The sequence below is a fragment of the Talpa occidentalis genome, unplaced genomic scaffold, assembly GCF_014898055.3.
Source record: "Talpa occidentalis isolate TD23 unplaced genomic scaffold, MPIMG_talOcc4v2.1 talOcc4.4, whole genome shotgun sequence".
Taxonomy (NCBI): Eukaryota; Metazoa; Chordata; class Mammalia; order Eulipotyphla; family Talpidae; genus Talpa; species Talpa occidentalis.
Genome location: NW_023604295.1, coordinates 37092914 through 37110245, shown reverse-complemented (window position 1 = coordinate 37110245; position 17332 = coordinate 37092914). Strand labels below are relative to the sequence as shown.

Here is a 17332-nt window from a genome sequence, read left to right as displayed (position 1 = left end):
AATATGCCACAAATCTAAGTGGACCCTAAGGTCAATTTATGGACAAGTTTAAAGGCCTGCCGTTAAGGCTGAATGTAGGGACGGGGTAAATCATGATGTAGACATTGTTACCTCCATCTTCATAATAGTAACTATCTCCATAAGCGTTGGTGCCAGAGGACTCTGGAAAGTGCTTCTTTCTTTTTTTCTCTTCCTGTAACTCCTTCTCTTGCAAAAAGCGAGCTATGTCCTGCAATACAAAACAAATGGCAATAAATAATACTATAGATTTAACAACCTCCATACAGTGACTTTACTGGTCAACTGCTTAACATCCTGTTACCAAGATTTCATTAACTGTCTATGGCTCTCTAGACTTTCTGGTATTAATCACATGTCATATAAATGCCACCGATGATCACTCAGAACGTCACAAGATCCAGGTGAGGAAAAAAAACTTTATTCTATTTTTAAAATTGAAATCTAACACAATCTGAAGACATTAAACCTAGTATTTCCTAAAGCTGTTATTCAACAGAATTTTAAAAATACATGTGGACTCTTTTTCCAAAACAATGATTCAATAAGTCTGGCTGGAGAAGAATGCAGTAATCTATAAAATTTTATGAATTCTATTTGTAAGATAATTTTGACTCTTTCACAGGACTTCTTCGGCTAATTCAGCTTTACATTAGAGCACCACCAACTCACAGAAAAAGAGAAAACAGTCTTCCTCCTCTTCCCCTATTGCTTCACTTCCAGGCAAGATTTTAGCAATAACTAAATGATAAGTAACAACTTGACCCTGTCCCCCCAAAGAATACCATCCCCCTATGAAAACAAAGATGTCTACAAATAACTAGAACTAAATTTAAAAACATTACCAGGTCCAAGTGCTATACCTCTCAGGGATCTTATAATTGCTGTCCTACTACTGAATTTAGATCTAATGAGTACACAGTAATAAGTTACTCTCAGTATAAAGAACCTTGACAGAAATGTGTATGACACCCCATGTTCTCAAGACATTTGTTATTCAAGGGAAGAATATGTTTAATCAAGTAGAAAAATTATAGTCATAATGTATGGGGTACCCCAGCACCCAAGTACTTTGCTCCTCTAAGCTCTCAGCTCTATTTTGAGTAAGATTCAACTGGGTAAGGAGAAAGGTCAGCTAGGCTTGAGAGGGGAAAGAATAAAGAATTCAATGGCAAACTGTTGTTATATTACAAATGTGGTTTAGTACAGTTTTTTCTGCTTTCTGATATTACTGTGCAATGAGTTCAGTCATGTCACATAACAAGTGTCAATGAATTTCATGAAGATTGAAATTATATCAAGTTATGGTAGAAGCAACAGGTATCAACCTAATACGGGCATATATGACAAACCCATAGCCAATACTACACTCAAAGGTGAATAATTGAAAGCCTTTCCTTTAAAGGTACAAGACAGGGGCAAGATAAGGATGTTCATTTTCACCACTACGATTCAACATAGTATTGGAAGTCCTAGTTAGAGCAACTAGACAAGAGAAAGATAAAAAAGGAATACACATTGAAAAAGGGAGGAAAACTATCCCTACTTGCAGATGACATGATAATGTACATAGAAAACCACAAAACTCCACTAAAAAAACTATTAGAAACAATAAATCAGTACAATAAAGTGGCAGGTTACTAAATCAATTTGCAAAATTCTGTTACATTCCTATTTCTAATAACTTAGATGAGAAAGAAATCAAGAACAAAATCTCTTTGCATTACATCAAAAAGAATGAAATACCCAGGAGTAAGCTTACCAACTGAGTTCAAAGAACTATAAAACAAAACCTGTAAGACACTGCTAGAAGAAACAGAAGACAAAAAAAAAAAAAAAAAAAAAAAGCAAAGATATTTCCTGTAAATGGACCAGATGAATTAATATTGTTAAAATGGCCATTTTTCTCATGCAATTTACAGATTCACGTCAACCCCTATCAAAGTTTCAATGGTATTCTTCAAAGAATGAGAAAAAGCATTATTGAAATTTAAATGAAACCACAAAAGACTAGTAGTCAATTCTCACAAAAGAACAAAGGTATCACACTACCAGACTTTAAACTGTACTGCAAAGCTGCAGTAATCAATACAGTATGATAGCGAAATAAAAATGTATACACAAACCAATGGAAGAAAGCTGAGTGTCCAGAAATAAACCCACACTTATATGGACAGTAAATTTACAAAAAGAGCCAAGAGTAAACAATGGAAAAAGGAAAAGACTCTTCAATAAATGGTGAAATGGTGGTAGGAAAATTGGACAGCCATAGACAAAAGAATGAAACTAGATCAACATCTCACACCTTATACAAAAATTAATTCAAAATGTATTGAAGACTTGGATGTAATAATAAAATACACAGAAGAAAAAATTGGTAAAATGCTTACAACATTGGCTTCAGTGACGTCTTTGGGGACTTGACTCCAATAGCAAAGGAAAAAAAAGCAAAAATGAACAAATGTAACTATGTCAAAATAACATGCAGCAAAAGGAATTACCATTAAAATGAGAAGACAATCAACTGGGAGAAAATAAGTGCACATCATATATCTGACAAGGGGCTGACATCCAGATCTACAAAGAATTCCTACAATTTGTCAAAAATACAAAGAACCCAATTAAAAATAAGGGCAGAAGGGCTAAATAGCCACTTATCCAAAGAAGACTTATAAATGGTCAATAAGCAATGAAAAAATGCTCTTCATCACTTATCAAGTAAATGCAAGTCAAAACCACAAGGAGATAGATACTACACCTGTAAGAATGGCCCATATCAAAAAGATCACAAGTGTTGGCAAGGATGTAGAGAAAAAGGAACCTTTATACAGGCTGTCGGGTCCTGTCGTTACGGAAAATAGTATAGCGGTTTCTCAAAATATTAAAAATAAGCTTACCATATGATACAGCAGTCCTATAAATATTCACCCAAATAACACAAAAACACTAAATTAAAGAGATGTAAGCATATTCCTATGTTCACTACAGCACTATTTCCAATAGCCAAGTTATGGGAACAACTTAAATGCCCAAGGAAGGACAGAAGAGGGGTTAGGAAGATGTGGTATACCCAGTGGAGTATACACAGCTATTAAAAAAAAAATGGAATCTTGTCATTTGTGAAAACATGAACTAGAGGAAATTGTCAAAATAAATCAAGAAAGGGCCTCCCCTGGTGGCACAGTGGTTGAGCACTGGGCTGCGAGGCTGCCCGCAGCCTCTACAGCACCGGTTCGTTACCCAGCCGCCGGCGAGGGTCCCACCAAAAATAAATAAATAAAATAATAAATCAAGAAAAAAGACAAATGATTTCATGCAAGTGTGGAATACAGAGAAACAAAGCAAAGGAACAGACAAAACAAACTAAAAATATGACTGCAGAACTAGGCTACTAGAGGGATAGAAACAGGGGAAGGGGAGAGAAAGAAGGGGTCCAATGGTTTTGCTTTGGTGGTGGGTGTGGTGTGGTAACATATCTTAAGTGGTGTGAACATGTACCTCTCAATCGTATAGTGTAAACCAAGTCACCTCATTAATACAAAAAGAAATTATGAATACACTATATATAAAAAAATAAAATATAAAAAGCAAGTCTAAAAATGTGAATGTCAAATAATTGTCAGAAGGAAAAAATAAAAGGAAAGCCATTCCACTAAGTGGCAAGTAATATATTAAAAGCTAATTCAGCAGGGAATTCTCAAGGCAGATATAATCCCCTAAAAGAATTACTCTGTAAGATCAGCAATATAATACCAATACTGTGAATTTTAAAACTTCAATATAACTAAGAAAAGAATTTCCCCAACCAGAAGCCTCTCTCTCACCCTTCCTTTCTATTCATAAATGCACAAATTTATTTTCAAAGTGCAAAACAAAGGGGGGGAAATTAGTAACAAAAATGTCCTAATATTTGAGCTATTCTCTAAATATTACCAATTTATATAAATACTCACTTAGAATATGAAACTTCAATCACATTAAGAATGCCACAAAAAGGTGCCATAGTTCACACTAGATTAATTTTTAACTTAAATTGGTTACTAAGTTTATCCCTGAACAGTTCATACTATAAATGGCTTCAAGTTGTTGGACTAGTGCCCCAGACTTTTCATAACATGGTTGGCCATGTTACAGTTTACTTAAGTAAAAGGGGAAAAAAAAAATCCCTAAAATAGTTGCATATTCACATTTATTTGAACATAGGTTCAAAGACACATATGTGTATATCTAAAAGTATACGTACACACATTCAAACACAATCCTTGGTATCATTAAGCAACAAATGCTTATACTATGATCAAAGAGATTCCAATGGAATTAATCCACTTTTCTTAATCACTAACTTACACAGTTGGGTATTCCAAAGGCTACAAGCCCCTTCAACAGGGCACCTAGAGAGTAATACAACTCCTATAGTCAAGAAATGGTGTAAAAGTATGGAAAAAAAAAAAAAAAGGGAGGTAGGAAAGAAAGGGAAGTAGGAGGGACAAAGGAAAAATAGGATCTGAGACAGTACGGGGAGGTAGTCCACAATGGCTGTAAAAATACAAAAGATTTTTTTTTTTCTTTTTTAAACTTTTCAACATCTGTCTCCCAGCCTGGAAATGCGCCTTCCTAACATCTGTGATCTGTTATAAGACACATAAAATTACAGCAAAACAAAGCTGGAAATGCTAATTCATCCATACAAAGTTGTGTAACTCTACTTCTCATGTATAATGATGTTCAGGAAAAAAAATCTCTTTCCAAGAAGAAAGGGGCTTTGGAGTCCTGGGGTTCTATATTTGGTTGTATTGGGGATTACAAACTACCAAAAAGAATTGACACCAAAAATCTCTAAAACAGATTTGGGTGAAAATCCAGTGAGGAAAATTTTCACTGTTGTTGAATAGTAACTAACTAAGAAGACACCACAGGGAAGTAGAAGAGCATAGGGGAAAAAGGGGGGGGGAGACAAAAAATAAGATAATTCATGGGCAACAGGCAATGTTATTTCAAGAGTTGGCCAGAAAAACTAGCACTATTGTCTCAGTCTCAGCCTCTCCTTTATGAGGCACCCTGAATTAAAATTAAAAAAAAAATAATAAGTATTAACATGCATCCTTCAAGGGCCTCCCTGGTGGTGCAAGGGGTTAAGACTCAGCCCTAGGAAGCTATGGGCAGCAAAAGTTCCATTCTCAGCCAGGGAGTTACTCCACATGGAGCAGCAGACCTTTCCTGTTTCACTCACTCCATCCGTCAACATTGTACTTCAGTCAATCTGCCTGTTCTGCTCCCCACTCTATCTGTGAATCCTCTCACACTCGTGCCCCTGGACCACTGTCCTATACCCCAGCTCTTGTATGCATAAATAAAATAAAATAAATCTTAAAAAAATAAAAAATACACACCTTTCAATAATAAACTACTAACGTAAATTTTGTTTAACATTAACCACATAATCCTCAGCTGAGAGTCACATTTTTCTACAGTAAAAGAACACCTTTGGACAACAGTCATGGTCTAACCTAAGGTATCCACTGAAATGTCAGAAAGACTGAACCCAGTTTTTAAAGGATAATCTCACTAAATCTCCACAATTAGATCTCTCATTTACTGTCTTCCACTACACTGGGGAAGAGTAAAACTGGGGAAGAATAAATACTGCAGGTCAAATAGTAGTGGGGAATAAATGAGTAAGAGGTCTGTACAGGCAAGTAAGCCCTTGATGATTCCTCAAATTATACCGTATTGGAATATACTTAGACTTATATTTTCTCCCTCTCAATATCGCTCTATAGAGAAATCAGAACTGTTACAAAGGCCAGAATGGTGGGGAAAGCGCCTAGCAAGAAAGCGAAAGTGAAAACAGCAATCATTAACTTAGCATGTACACACAGTTTTATGTGTGTGTATATATATGATATCATTTAAACCTTATACCAGCCTTTTAGTAAGGATATTATCATGACTTCTCCAAAATGGAAATTGAGCTTCTCCAGGGTTGAGTGAGATGCTGAAAGTCACAGCTAAAAATGAAAGAGCTAAGATTCAAACCCATGTCTATCTAACTCCACAGTTTGTGTGTTTTATATTGTGTCAAAGTATATTTAAGTGTGAAGCAGTCAGTCAGGAGACCTAAACTGTAAGACATTTTCTGACACCTTATTATAGCTTGAGACTAGTCATTTATTTCTTCAAGACTTAAATGTCTTCATCTGAAGTGGATTTCATCACTACACTGCTTATTTTATATACTTCAACCCTCAGATTATTTGTGATTGCTATTAAGATTCTACATGCCTAAAATAAAGTGTTTTGGTTTCTCTTTGTATCCTTCTTCTCTGAATGGAGGGGGGGAAAAAAATCACAGGACACCGGTAGCATTTATAAGAAGCCAACTTCATTACTGCTGTGTTTTAAATAGAAGCTTTCCTGTCTACAAAATATAATCACTTCTTTCAGTTACCAGTTTCTTCCCCAAAGCAAAGTCTCAACTATAAAAAGGCAAAGAAAAAGCCCCTGTGTTGATAACAGGAAGGATCAAAATAAGCTTCATCCTTATTTGCAGTTCTAAATATCACATAATCATCATTTGTTTCTTAAACAACTAAATACACACATACCAATGTCACACATTCATCTGGCAATGGACAGGAGTCCTACAAATCTAACAAAGATGATTAAGTGAGAGTACTAGCAGACAGACATCCTGTATTGGGTGTGTTCTCAATTCAATAACTGGTATCCCATAAGATAACCAGAGGAGACAAAGACATAACGGACAGAGCTATGAGACAATGGAGGCAGAGACCGGAATGATGCACTCACCAGCCAAGGAATGTCAAAAAGACTTTCAGGAGCCACAAAAAGATGGAAGAGACAAAGATTTTACCCAGTTGGTAGCATGTCCCTGCCAACAGCTTCATTTTTAATTTCTAGCTTGATAACATGGGAGAAAAAATTTCTGCTATTTTAAGCTGCCAAGTTTGTGGTAATTTATTAAAGCACCTAATTCACACCTTACATAAAGTTACCAATTATCATCTTTTTTAAAAAAATTATTTTATTTTAGGGCCTCCCCGGTGGCACAGTGGTTGAGCGCTGGGTTGCGAAGCTGCCCGCAGCCTCTGCAGTGCCAGTTCGATCGCCGGCCACCGGGTGAGGGTCCCACATGGCGCACAGACCTATTCTGCCACCCGCTGCTCCCCTCAGCAGTGTACTTTGGTCCTTCTGCCTGTTCTGCTCCCTGCTTTGGCTCTGAGGAATTCTCTCACCCTCCCGCGCTTCTGACTGTACCCAGTGCTTGCATAAATAAACAAACAAACAAACAAACAAATAAATAAATAAATCTTTAAAAAAAAAAGGGAATGCTTTAAAAAAAATTATTTTATTTTAGGGCCTCCCCGGTGGTGCAGCGGTTGAGCGCTGGGTTGCGAGGCTGCCCGCAGCCTCTGCAGCGCCGGTTCCATCCCTGGCTGTTCCCTGGCCACGGAGGAGGGTCCCACATGGTGCGCAGACCTCTCCTGCCACCCGCTGCTCCCCTCAGCAGTGTACTTAGGTCCTTCTGCCTGCTCTGCAGCCCGCTCTGGCTCTGGTGAGTTCTCTCACCCTCCCGCACTTCTGACTGTACCCAGTGCTTCTATAAATAAATAAAAATAAATGTTTAAAAAATATATATTTTATTTTATATAATTCTTATATCATTTTTCATTTTTGCACAATGTATGCATTTTCATTTTGGTTATATTCCCCACACAATTCCCATCCCCACATCTTTTAAGATTTCAACATTTATATAACTGATTGAAGGGCAATGAACATGGTCCCTCAAGGAGGGTAATACTTGGACTATCTATCTCAAAAGAAAAGAGTCCTTCTGATCCTCAATCCTACACTGAGTCCACGAATACAGTAAGAAATCACTCTGGAGGTGAGAGCCCTTCCTCTACAGGGTGGAGGGAAATTCTGAAAGTCGTACCTCATCCTTCTTCTCCTGAATACGTCGTCTCTCTGCCTCGATTGTCAGCTTCTCCTGGATTTCCTGAGCAATTTCACAGTCCTGTTGCTCACTAAAAGACAAAAGGTGAAAACAACATAAATAAGGAATGATTTTTCTTTAAAGTAACACAATTTACTCAATACTCACTATAAATATTAAGTCAGTGCACATTTTTTACTCATTCCTCACAAGAATGATACTGAGGTTGATACTGTTATATCTCACAGGTACCAAACTACTGAGGACCGAAGTAATGAAATAACTTCCTAAGATTTCAGGAAAACTAACCAAAGACCCAGAATCTGATTCCCAGATATCACAACAGAACAAAAGCTCCCTGTTTTTTCTATACAGCCTTATACCTCACCCTACTGGGGAATTCTACAGAGACAGGGATGTTTTCTGAAGCTTCTGCAAAGGATATGCAGACTATGAGATTAATGTCCAAAAATAACCAAATATAGGAAAAGCACAAAGAAAAAAATTAGAAGTGCACTGAAATCTCAATAATACTATGGTCCCCTAGAGGTGGTGGTATGACTTTAAAAATGCTTTTTATAAAAATAAATATTTTAATCAGATGTATTTTTTTCTGGCTTCAACAATGGTAGGGCAGTGTATATTCCTCATCTTCAGTTTCCAGTAGCAACCTTTCTAGCATATCTAAACTTCCTAAATACTCTGGTCACTAAACAAACACGCTGTGATTCTGCTTCTACTCTAGTTTTGTTTTGGCATTTGTGCATTCAACAAAGATTTGAAAAACACCTGCTATGATCAAGGCACTATGCTCAACACTGAGGATACAAGAATGAATAAATTTTTAATCCTGCTCTCAGCAGTTCACAATATATTTTAGTGGGAGAAACAAATCACTGTGATAAAGAAATATTCTTTAAAGCAGCACCTTTAGAACAGTTATACCAATAGAATATAGCAGTTGGATCACACAGAGACGGTTACTGAGTGTGCCCCGAGGTATATAAGTCTTCTGATTTCAGGTTTCAAGAAAAGTCAATGGGCATTTTAAAACTCTAGGATGTCATAGCTCTGAGAAACCAACTTTTACACAAAGTGACATAGAGGATATATTTCCTAGTATATAAAGTGAAGTGAAATTTAAGCTGAGTTTCACCATTTTCACCATATTTCCAATAAAGAACACTTCAAGTTCACTTAGTTAATTCTATTTAATCCTGAGAAAGCAAAATCAAATGTGAACAGGAGGCGACAAAAATCAGTAAGCCTGATTTTGGACAAGGGCCCTAGGATCCAGACTGAGTAAAAGGTTCCACTTCATTAAAATCTACAGCATTTCATCCTTCCCTGGATGTTCAGCTGTTAAGATTGCCAGGGTGTGAACACTGAGAAACTTTCTAATGTACTTATTTCATTCAGGAAAACCTCCAACACAATGAAGACCTAGACAGAAATAGAATATCTGGTTATTTCATTTAGGGCCTAGAGCCCATTACTTTCCAAATCCTGATTTATATTTTGAAGTGCTTTGTCTTAATAATTTCTTTGTCTTAATAATTTACCTTATGATGCTATCATTACCTTAACTTAGGATGCTAAACTTCTGTACCAGGTCTCAGAACTGGATTTCATAACAGAGTCTATCAGACATGAATGATGCCAAAGGCAATCATTTAAAATTCCAGATTCTTTTAGCTCTGGTCCCAAGTTAACTATTTGCAAAACCAAACTGCCATACATCTCAAATCTGTCTCTATCTACTTTTTCTCTAATTCCATTAACGTCACCCTCAATCCAGGTTTTATCATCTCCCTCATCACTAAATTTTTATGACCCATTGTCCTCAACTTCATCATCATCATCTCTTTATTTGACCACTGCTCAATCTTATCCCCTTCAATCCTATAACCTACCCAGCCCCAGAATAAGTCCAAAAATGAAAATCTAAAACCCTTCAATGGTTCTCTGTTGCTTATAAAATCTATAAAACCTAAATTTCTTAACATATGTGACTTTTTAGTCTAATTTTAGACTACTTTTTGACTTTTTTCCTCTCTTACCTCTCTTACCAATCCCCCTACCTAATCCCACTCTCTGCTCCAGCAATACTGAGCATCTTGAAGTTACCATGGGATTCAATCCAGATGCTTTCACCTCTCACAAGAATGGTTTTCCCCAATTATCTATAAACTCTGATTAACTGGCAAGGTTTAGATTAAATACACCACTTGTGCTGGGATGATTTTCCCAGTCTTTTCCTTTTTCACAGGCATGAATTTTACTGTTCAATTCTTTGTGCCTGTGCATGTATCTTGCAACATGTAAGTCTCACGGTTTTTTCCTGGAGCCTTTAAAGGCAATGACTATGCCTTACTGGCACTGACTGTTATTCATGTAAGTGAGTTCCAAAGTCTTTCATAAAGTCAGGTGTAGCGAGAGTCAATAGTGTTTATCTACAAAACAAGGAAGCTAAACAAAATTATGAATATTCTCTAAAATAAACACTTTCTCAGTTTGTTCAATAAATGGTGCTGGGAAAACTGGGTTGCTACATGCAAAAGAATGAAGCTTGACCACTACCTCACACCATACACAAAAATCAGCTCAAAATGGATTAAAGAACTAGACATAAGACCTGAAACCATAAAATACATAGAAGGAAATATAGGTGAAACACTACGTGATATGCACATCAAAGACATCTTTACAGACACATCACCCAAAGCAGTGATAGTGAAGGCAAAGATAAACAGCTGGGACTACATCAAATTAAAGAGCTTCTGCACAGCAAAAGAGACAATAACAAAAACAAAGAGAAACCCCACTGACTGGGAGAACATTTTTGCACACAACACTAATGATAAAGGACTGATAACAAAAATCTGCAAAGAGCTGATGAGACTCAGCAACAACAAAGAAAATAATCCAGTCAAAAAATGGGCAGAAGAGCTAAAAAAAAAACTTTTTCTGAAGAGGAAATGCAAATGACAAACAGGCATATGAAAAAATGTTCAACATCACTTGTCATCAGGGAAATGCAAATCAAAACTACCATGAGATACCATCTTACACCAGTGAGAATGGCACATATTAAAAAAACTAGCAACAACAAATGTTGGCGAGGGTGTGGAGAAAAAGGAACTCTCCTGCACTGTTGGTGGGAGTGCAAACTGGTCCAACCACTATGAAGAGCTGTGTGGAGATTTCTGGTCCTACTAAACATAGAGCTTCCATATGATCCAGCAATTCCACTCCTAGGTATTTACCCAAAGGACACAGAACATCAATTCCAAAGAGCACCTGCACCCCTATGTTTATAGCAGCACTATTTACAATAGCTAAGCTTTGGAAACAACCCAAATGCCCAAAAATAGATGACTGGATCAAGAAGATGTGGTACATATACACCATGGAATATTACTCAACATTCAAAAAAGATAAACACATGCAATTTGCAGCAACATGGATAGAGCTGGAAGGGATCATGCTCAGCGAAATAAGCCAGAAAGAAAAAGAAAAATACCGGATGGTCTCACTCATAGCAGGAATCTAGAAAACTTAAATAAGGGGCCAGGAAAATGAACAAATATAAGAAAGTGAAAATCAAAATCAACAAAAAACTATGAACCCCAGACTCTCTATGGGAGGGTGGGTGCCGGGGAGGGGAGGGATTGGGGTCAAAATAAGGGGATTGCAATTGTATGGGGAATATAAAAATAAAATTTATTTAAAAAGAAATAAAAATAAAAATAAACACTTTCTCAAAGGCAGCAAAAATTAGTCTTCCCCACTTTATTTAAACATAATAATTAAGATAAAGTAAGTGGTCCCTTACTTCTCCCTTTAGCTAATCTAGTCCGGTTAAATCTAGTATCTAATGGTTAAATCTACCATTATTAGAGATTTAAGTATAAGAGATACCGCCAATGAAGAAATGTAGTTTGTGAGCTTTAAAGCAGTGAATAAAGGTAAAAAGTCATTGTGATGAAGAGTCCTTAGAGATGATCTTTCCATGTAAGTAACTATTAAAAGAAAAAACTTAGAGGACATTCTGTCAGACCCTGAAGTTATAAAAAGAACTGAGTGTACAATTCAGAATTTTCCAGAAAATTCTGCCTCTACCTAAAAAAGCAAGGAGTTAAAAGGGGGGAGGGTGGCAGCAAATACAGGTAGGAAGTAATAAAAAAAAATAAAAAAAAAACAAACATAATATAACTCAAAAATTTCTGGGACAACCAGTATTTTTATGAGACAGAGGTTATTTTCCCCATGTTACCAGTAAGGAAAATAGACTCAGAGAGGAGAACAAAATGGTTCAAAGTCATACAGTTAAAAGTGTTAAAAGTTCACAACAGAATCTACATGTCCCAAAACTTAATATCATATTCAAATAACAAAGAAAAATTTTCAAATGAAAGAAACTATTAGTCACTACAGGGTTTATAATCTACTAGTGAAAGGAATCAGAGGATAGAAGGAGAGTCTCCTTCTTGGACCTGGCTGCTGACTCCACAGAAAAATCAATTCCTGACTGATTTATCTCCCACTCCCCAATTCCTTACAGGTCTTTGTAGCGCTTCTGGCGCTGAGCCTGAGCTCTCAGATCTTCCTCTTGGAGCTGCTTAGCCACCTGAAGGTCATGCTGGACCAAACGACTCCGCTGAATATTTGATGCCAAATGATGCTCAACTGGACAAAAAGATTGAGAAGAGGAAGTATAGTTCAATGGTTTGTTAAAAATAAACATCAGAATAAACTTAAAAAGAATGTTTCCATTAAAAAGAGGTCCACATTCATTATTTCATTTTATGCTTTCAATAATGCTGTATAGTAAGGCAGCACAACAATTATTCCCATCTTCCTGTTAAGTAAAAAGGGGATCAGAAATGTTAAGTAACTAGCCTTTGGTCAGATGCAAAAACAGTGGCAATGCCAAGAGTTCTACATAGATATTCTAAAATTAGGACCAATGCTTTTTCTTCTTTCCACGTTGGTCGCTCTATTTATAAACTACATTTTTCAATACTTAATTTTTATATTAACACATGAATTAATGATTCCCAAATTACATGTCCACAAATGCATAATTTTGTGTAACATATATAACTTAGAATCTGCAATTGGATCCTGCAATAGCCTTTAAAAATATATTCAGGACAGAAGAGCTCCCTATACCAGCAGCCTTCCATAGACATATATCCACTGTCTCCCTCCTATGACACTAAGCCACAGGAAAAGGTTCAAATTCCTCATTCCCCCATATATCCACCAGTTCTCTAATCCCTGGTAGCTGTCTTATTTCAAAATATTAAGATCTTAACACACTGCTGAGGGAAGCAGTGGGCGAGTCAGGAAAGGTCTGCCACACCATGTGGGTAGCTCCCTGGTTGGCTGGGGGATCAAACTCGTGCCGTTTCGCACTCTGTCTCTGGTGAATCCTCTCTCCCCCCACACCTCTGGCCTGTACCCCAGTTCTTGTATGCATAAATAAATAAATAAATCTTAAAAAAAAAGTAACAAGATCTTCATTCTTCACTCAGGTGTGAGTTGCCTAGACAAATCTCTCAGGATGGATAGATGGTTTCAGACTGGTAATTATGTTTTCTCCCAGCCTCACCCTGAAAAACTTGCCTCAAGCTACCTCTAAAGGAATAAAACTGAAGAAGCATTACTCACTCTCCTGTTCCTGCAGGCTGTGGGCCAGGGTGTGGTCCTCCAGGACAGCAAAATCTCGGCACACTGTAGAGGAAAACAAACAGGAAGGCTCATTACCAGTATTTTAACACAAAGAGAATTCTGTTAACTTCAAAGGTCAATTCTATTATTTTAGGATGATCAACTTTATAATCTGCAAGTAGAAAATAGTGACTAGTTAGTAGAAAGTGTTAATTCATTAAAAAAAAAAAATCACACTGTACCTGCCCAGTACCTAGTACAAGATGTCACTCAATATGGTTAGGCCTGGTTTCTGACCTAAGGATATAAACTACAGAAACAGAAGCCAGAGGTCTGGGAATTCCAACTCATTTCAAAGAAGAAAAGGCAAGTAATAATGCTGAAATAATAAAAGAGACAAGACTATTTTATGTATTACAGTGAGAGAAAGCTGAATTCTCCATAGTCAGAGGAGCTAAGAAAAAAAATCGAGCCCATGCCTTAGTCATCCGGAATTTAGAGACTCCTCTTCCACAGATCCTGGTGTCTTATTTATTTATTTATTTTTTTAGCTTTATCTTATTTTTTTTATGCATACAAGAGCTGAAGCATAGGTCAGATGTGTGATGGGTGAGAGGATTCACCAGAGACAGAGTCAAGAGCAGACAGGCAGACTGATATACACTGCTGAGGGAAGCAGAGGGCAACACAGGAGAGGTCTGCTGTGTCAATATGGGTTAGCTCCTTGGCCTGGGATCAAACTAGTGCTGCTCAGAGATCCTGGTGTCTTTAAGGCTGTAAGACATACCTTCATTAGTCCCTTCAATATGCCCAGGAGCAGCTCTCCACTTAAAGGAAAATCACATTTAAGAAAAGATCCACACCTTCAGACATGTTAGAACTGGGTCTCTAAGTCTTTCTAAATGTAGAATTGCCTAAAAAGAATCTGAAAACCAAAAGATAACAGCAAGCTTAGAGGATACCAGAAATCAGCCTCTAATTCTGCCTCCATCTGGAGATCCAGGCAGGAGCATTCGCAGATTTATTTTCTTAAGAAGCAAATGGGAAATGATAGTCCCCAAGACCCATTCTAACCCAAAGTGCAATTTAAACTCCTGCTTCTACTATAATCACTCTTAGGGGCTAGAAGAAGGAAATGGGAGAGTGACTGCTAATGAGTATGGGGTTTCTTTTAGGGGTGATGAAAATGTTTTAAACTTAAATATTACTATTGATGACTGAACAATGCTGTGAATATACTAAGAAACACTGAATTGTAAATTTTAAAGGGATGAATATTATGGTTTGAAACTTATAGCTCAATAAATCTGTTTTTTATGAAAGTAATGTTTAAAAAGTTACGTATGAATTAAATATATTTTTAATCCCCAACTGAAAACAAAAATTGAAACAGAAAAAAGTCTCCCCACCATCTATAAGGAAAGACTCATTTAGCCTTCTTATATTTTTATCCTTTAAGACAGAAAAAGACAAAGTAATTGAGATAGACTATGAGTAAAAACAAAAATGAAAATGTTCTGCTTCATAAATGTAAAAGAGAAAATATGTAAGAGGACAGTACACTATCAAAATGAACCATCAACAATTTTTTCAATAGCACCAAACTGCTGGGAATCTGGCAAGACCCATTAGTCATTTTCAGAAAATATTAGTAATGTAAGGCAGGATATCCTGGGACTTACTACTCTTTAAAATGCTTCATAATCTCTCTTGTTTAGCAAGAGAGATACCATCTGTACAAAGCTATGCATCATTAACTGCCATGCTGTTATAAATTACACAATTAAACAATTCTGCCCTATATAAAATATATATATATATAAATATAAAATAAACTGCTTCTTAAAACAAACATATACACATAACAATACATGAAAGACTCATCAGTGTTGTTTTGTGTTTACTTTAAGGAACTGTAGTTTAGTTCATACTTTCTTACTCTATTTCAAACATTTAACTCCCACTGAAAAAGAAAACTCCCCAAAGCCTCAGACTACAATGTGTAGGAATCATGAAACTGCCCCCCAGGTCCTACCAGAAATCATAGATTTCTTTCTCTAGCACTGGATTTGCCTGTGAGGACATTTCACGAAAATGAAATGAAGAAATAAATACTCCCTTGCCATTCTCTTTTTCCCCATTTTTTTTTAGTATTAATTTAAAAATTTATTTGATTATCTAGGGTTTAATTGCATTCTTTATTAGTTTAAAATACTGTATGTGATTTAGAGGTATAGGTTCACACCTTTTCAGATGTATGTTATCACTTCTCATCTACTATTAAAGCACCCATTATCCTTTGCCATTCTTAACACGTATGTGTGTTCACATGTAAGACGTAATTTACACAGTCCTGCCTCTCACTGAATAATCACACAAATAAGTAGGCAGATCTTGGAGAAATCAAGATCACTCTGATAGAGTCTTACAATGAAGAAGGGATCATTTCTTCCCAAGAACCATATTAAACTGAATATGACCTGCTTACCTCTTGCTCAAATGCAGCTGCAAAACCAGTGATTCCAATAGATAGTCCTATTTTTTTAACATCAGATATAGTCTCAATAAATTATACAGCTTGAGCCTCAGGTCCTAGTTACCCTATATTTCACAGAATTAAAGTACTTTCTAGATGAGCTAGGTGACCTGCTTGTTTAATAGAGAAAAATAAGGACTGGAAGGTCAAGAAAGAATTTATTAAGGCTATATATATATAGTTAGTGGTTGACAAACCTGGGATTCAATTTCTTTTTGTTGCTGTTGTTATTTCAACCCTTTATTTTATTCTAACACTGCTGATGTTTACCACATTTATGTTCAGATTACTAAAAGAATGTTTTAGATAGAAATATGGCAAACAAACTATATCTCTCCTTGTAGATAAAACTGCTAAAATTTTGATCTCTATTAGCTCAGGGCCATACAGTTGGTTTAAAATACACACAGAGACAGAATAGTTCCAATTAAGAGTTACACAAACTAAACTTTTCTTCTTCATCTTTAAATACTCATGGATAGCCAACACCCATGGTACATGGCACACAGTACCAACTAGAGTCAGGCTCACAGAAAATACTAGTGTAAGCAAGACAAGAAAGATGCTATTTGCTTCTCATTACATAAAAATCACTTGAATTTATCTAATCAACACTTTTATTTTAAATTTGTGACCAAAAGCACTATCATATTTGTTGGGTGCCATTCTTATTTGAATCATATTTAAAAAGTCTAGAAATAACTAAAAAATAAAAAGCTGCCTGAATGCTACGGCTGCCTATGGCTCTTGCTACAAAATAGTTGCCAGTCTGATATGAGTGTCTAAAAAAAAAAAAAAAATGACAGGAATTATCGGATTCTTTTTGATTTCAAGAGAACTTCCCAGAAGGAGATGGAGGGCCAACAAATACACCTGCCTGCTTGGTGGCAGCTCGTGTTCTGAGCCAGCAAGAGCTCCTTTCTTTCCTGACACCATGACAGCCCTTCTGGACACCAGGTAAACCATGGTGGGAATAGACTGAAAGGAATTATACTATAGTGACTAATACACACTCTCCAAAATGCTAGCTATGTGAGATTAACGAATTAATTGGTTAAAATATATAAGAAGATGGGCCTCCCCGGTGGCGCAGTGGTTGAGCGCTGGGTTGTGAAGCTGCCCGCAGCCGCAGCAGAGTCGGT

General features: G+C 36.6%; 1 protein-coding gene across 3 annotated transcripts in view; it reads right to left on the bottom strand.

Annotated features, from left to right (window-relative positions):
- CCDC50 (coiled-coil domain containing 50) overlaps positions 1 to 17332 on the bottom strand; it is a 59136-nt gene that overhangs the window by 19672 nt on the left and 22132 nt on the right. For all 3 annotated transcript variants that reach the window (XM_037525284.1, XM_037525286.2, XM_037525285.2), the window contains exons 2-5: positions 13655 to 13717; positions 12541 to 12667; positions 7979 to 8069; positions 112 to 229 (exon numbers count right to left, since the gene is read on the bottom strand). In XM_037525284.1, coding sequence (XP_037381181.1) covers positions 112 to 229; positions 7979 to 8069; positions 12541 to 12667; positions 13655 to 13717 — 399 coding nt within the window. The remainder of the gene's footprint in view (positions 1 to 111; positions 230 to 7978; positions 8070 to 12540; positions 12668 to 13654; positions 13718 to 17332) is intronic.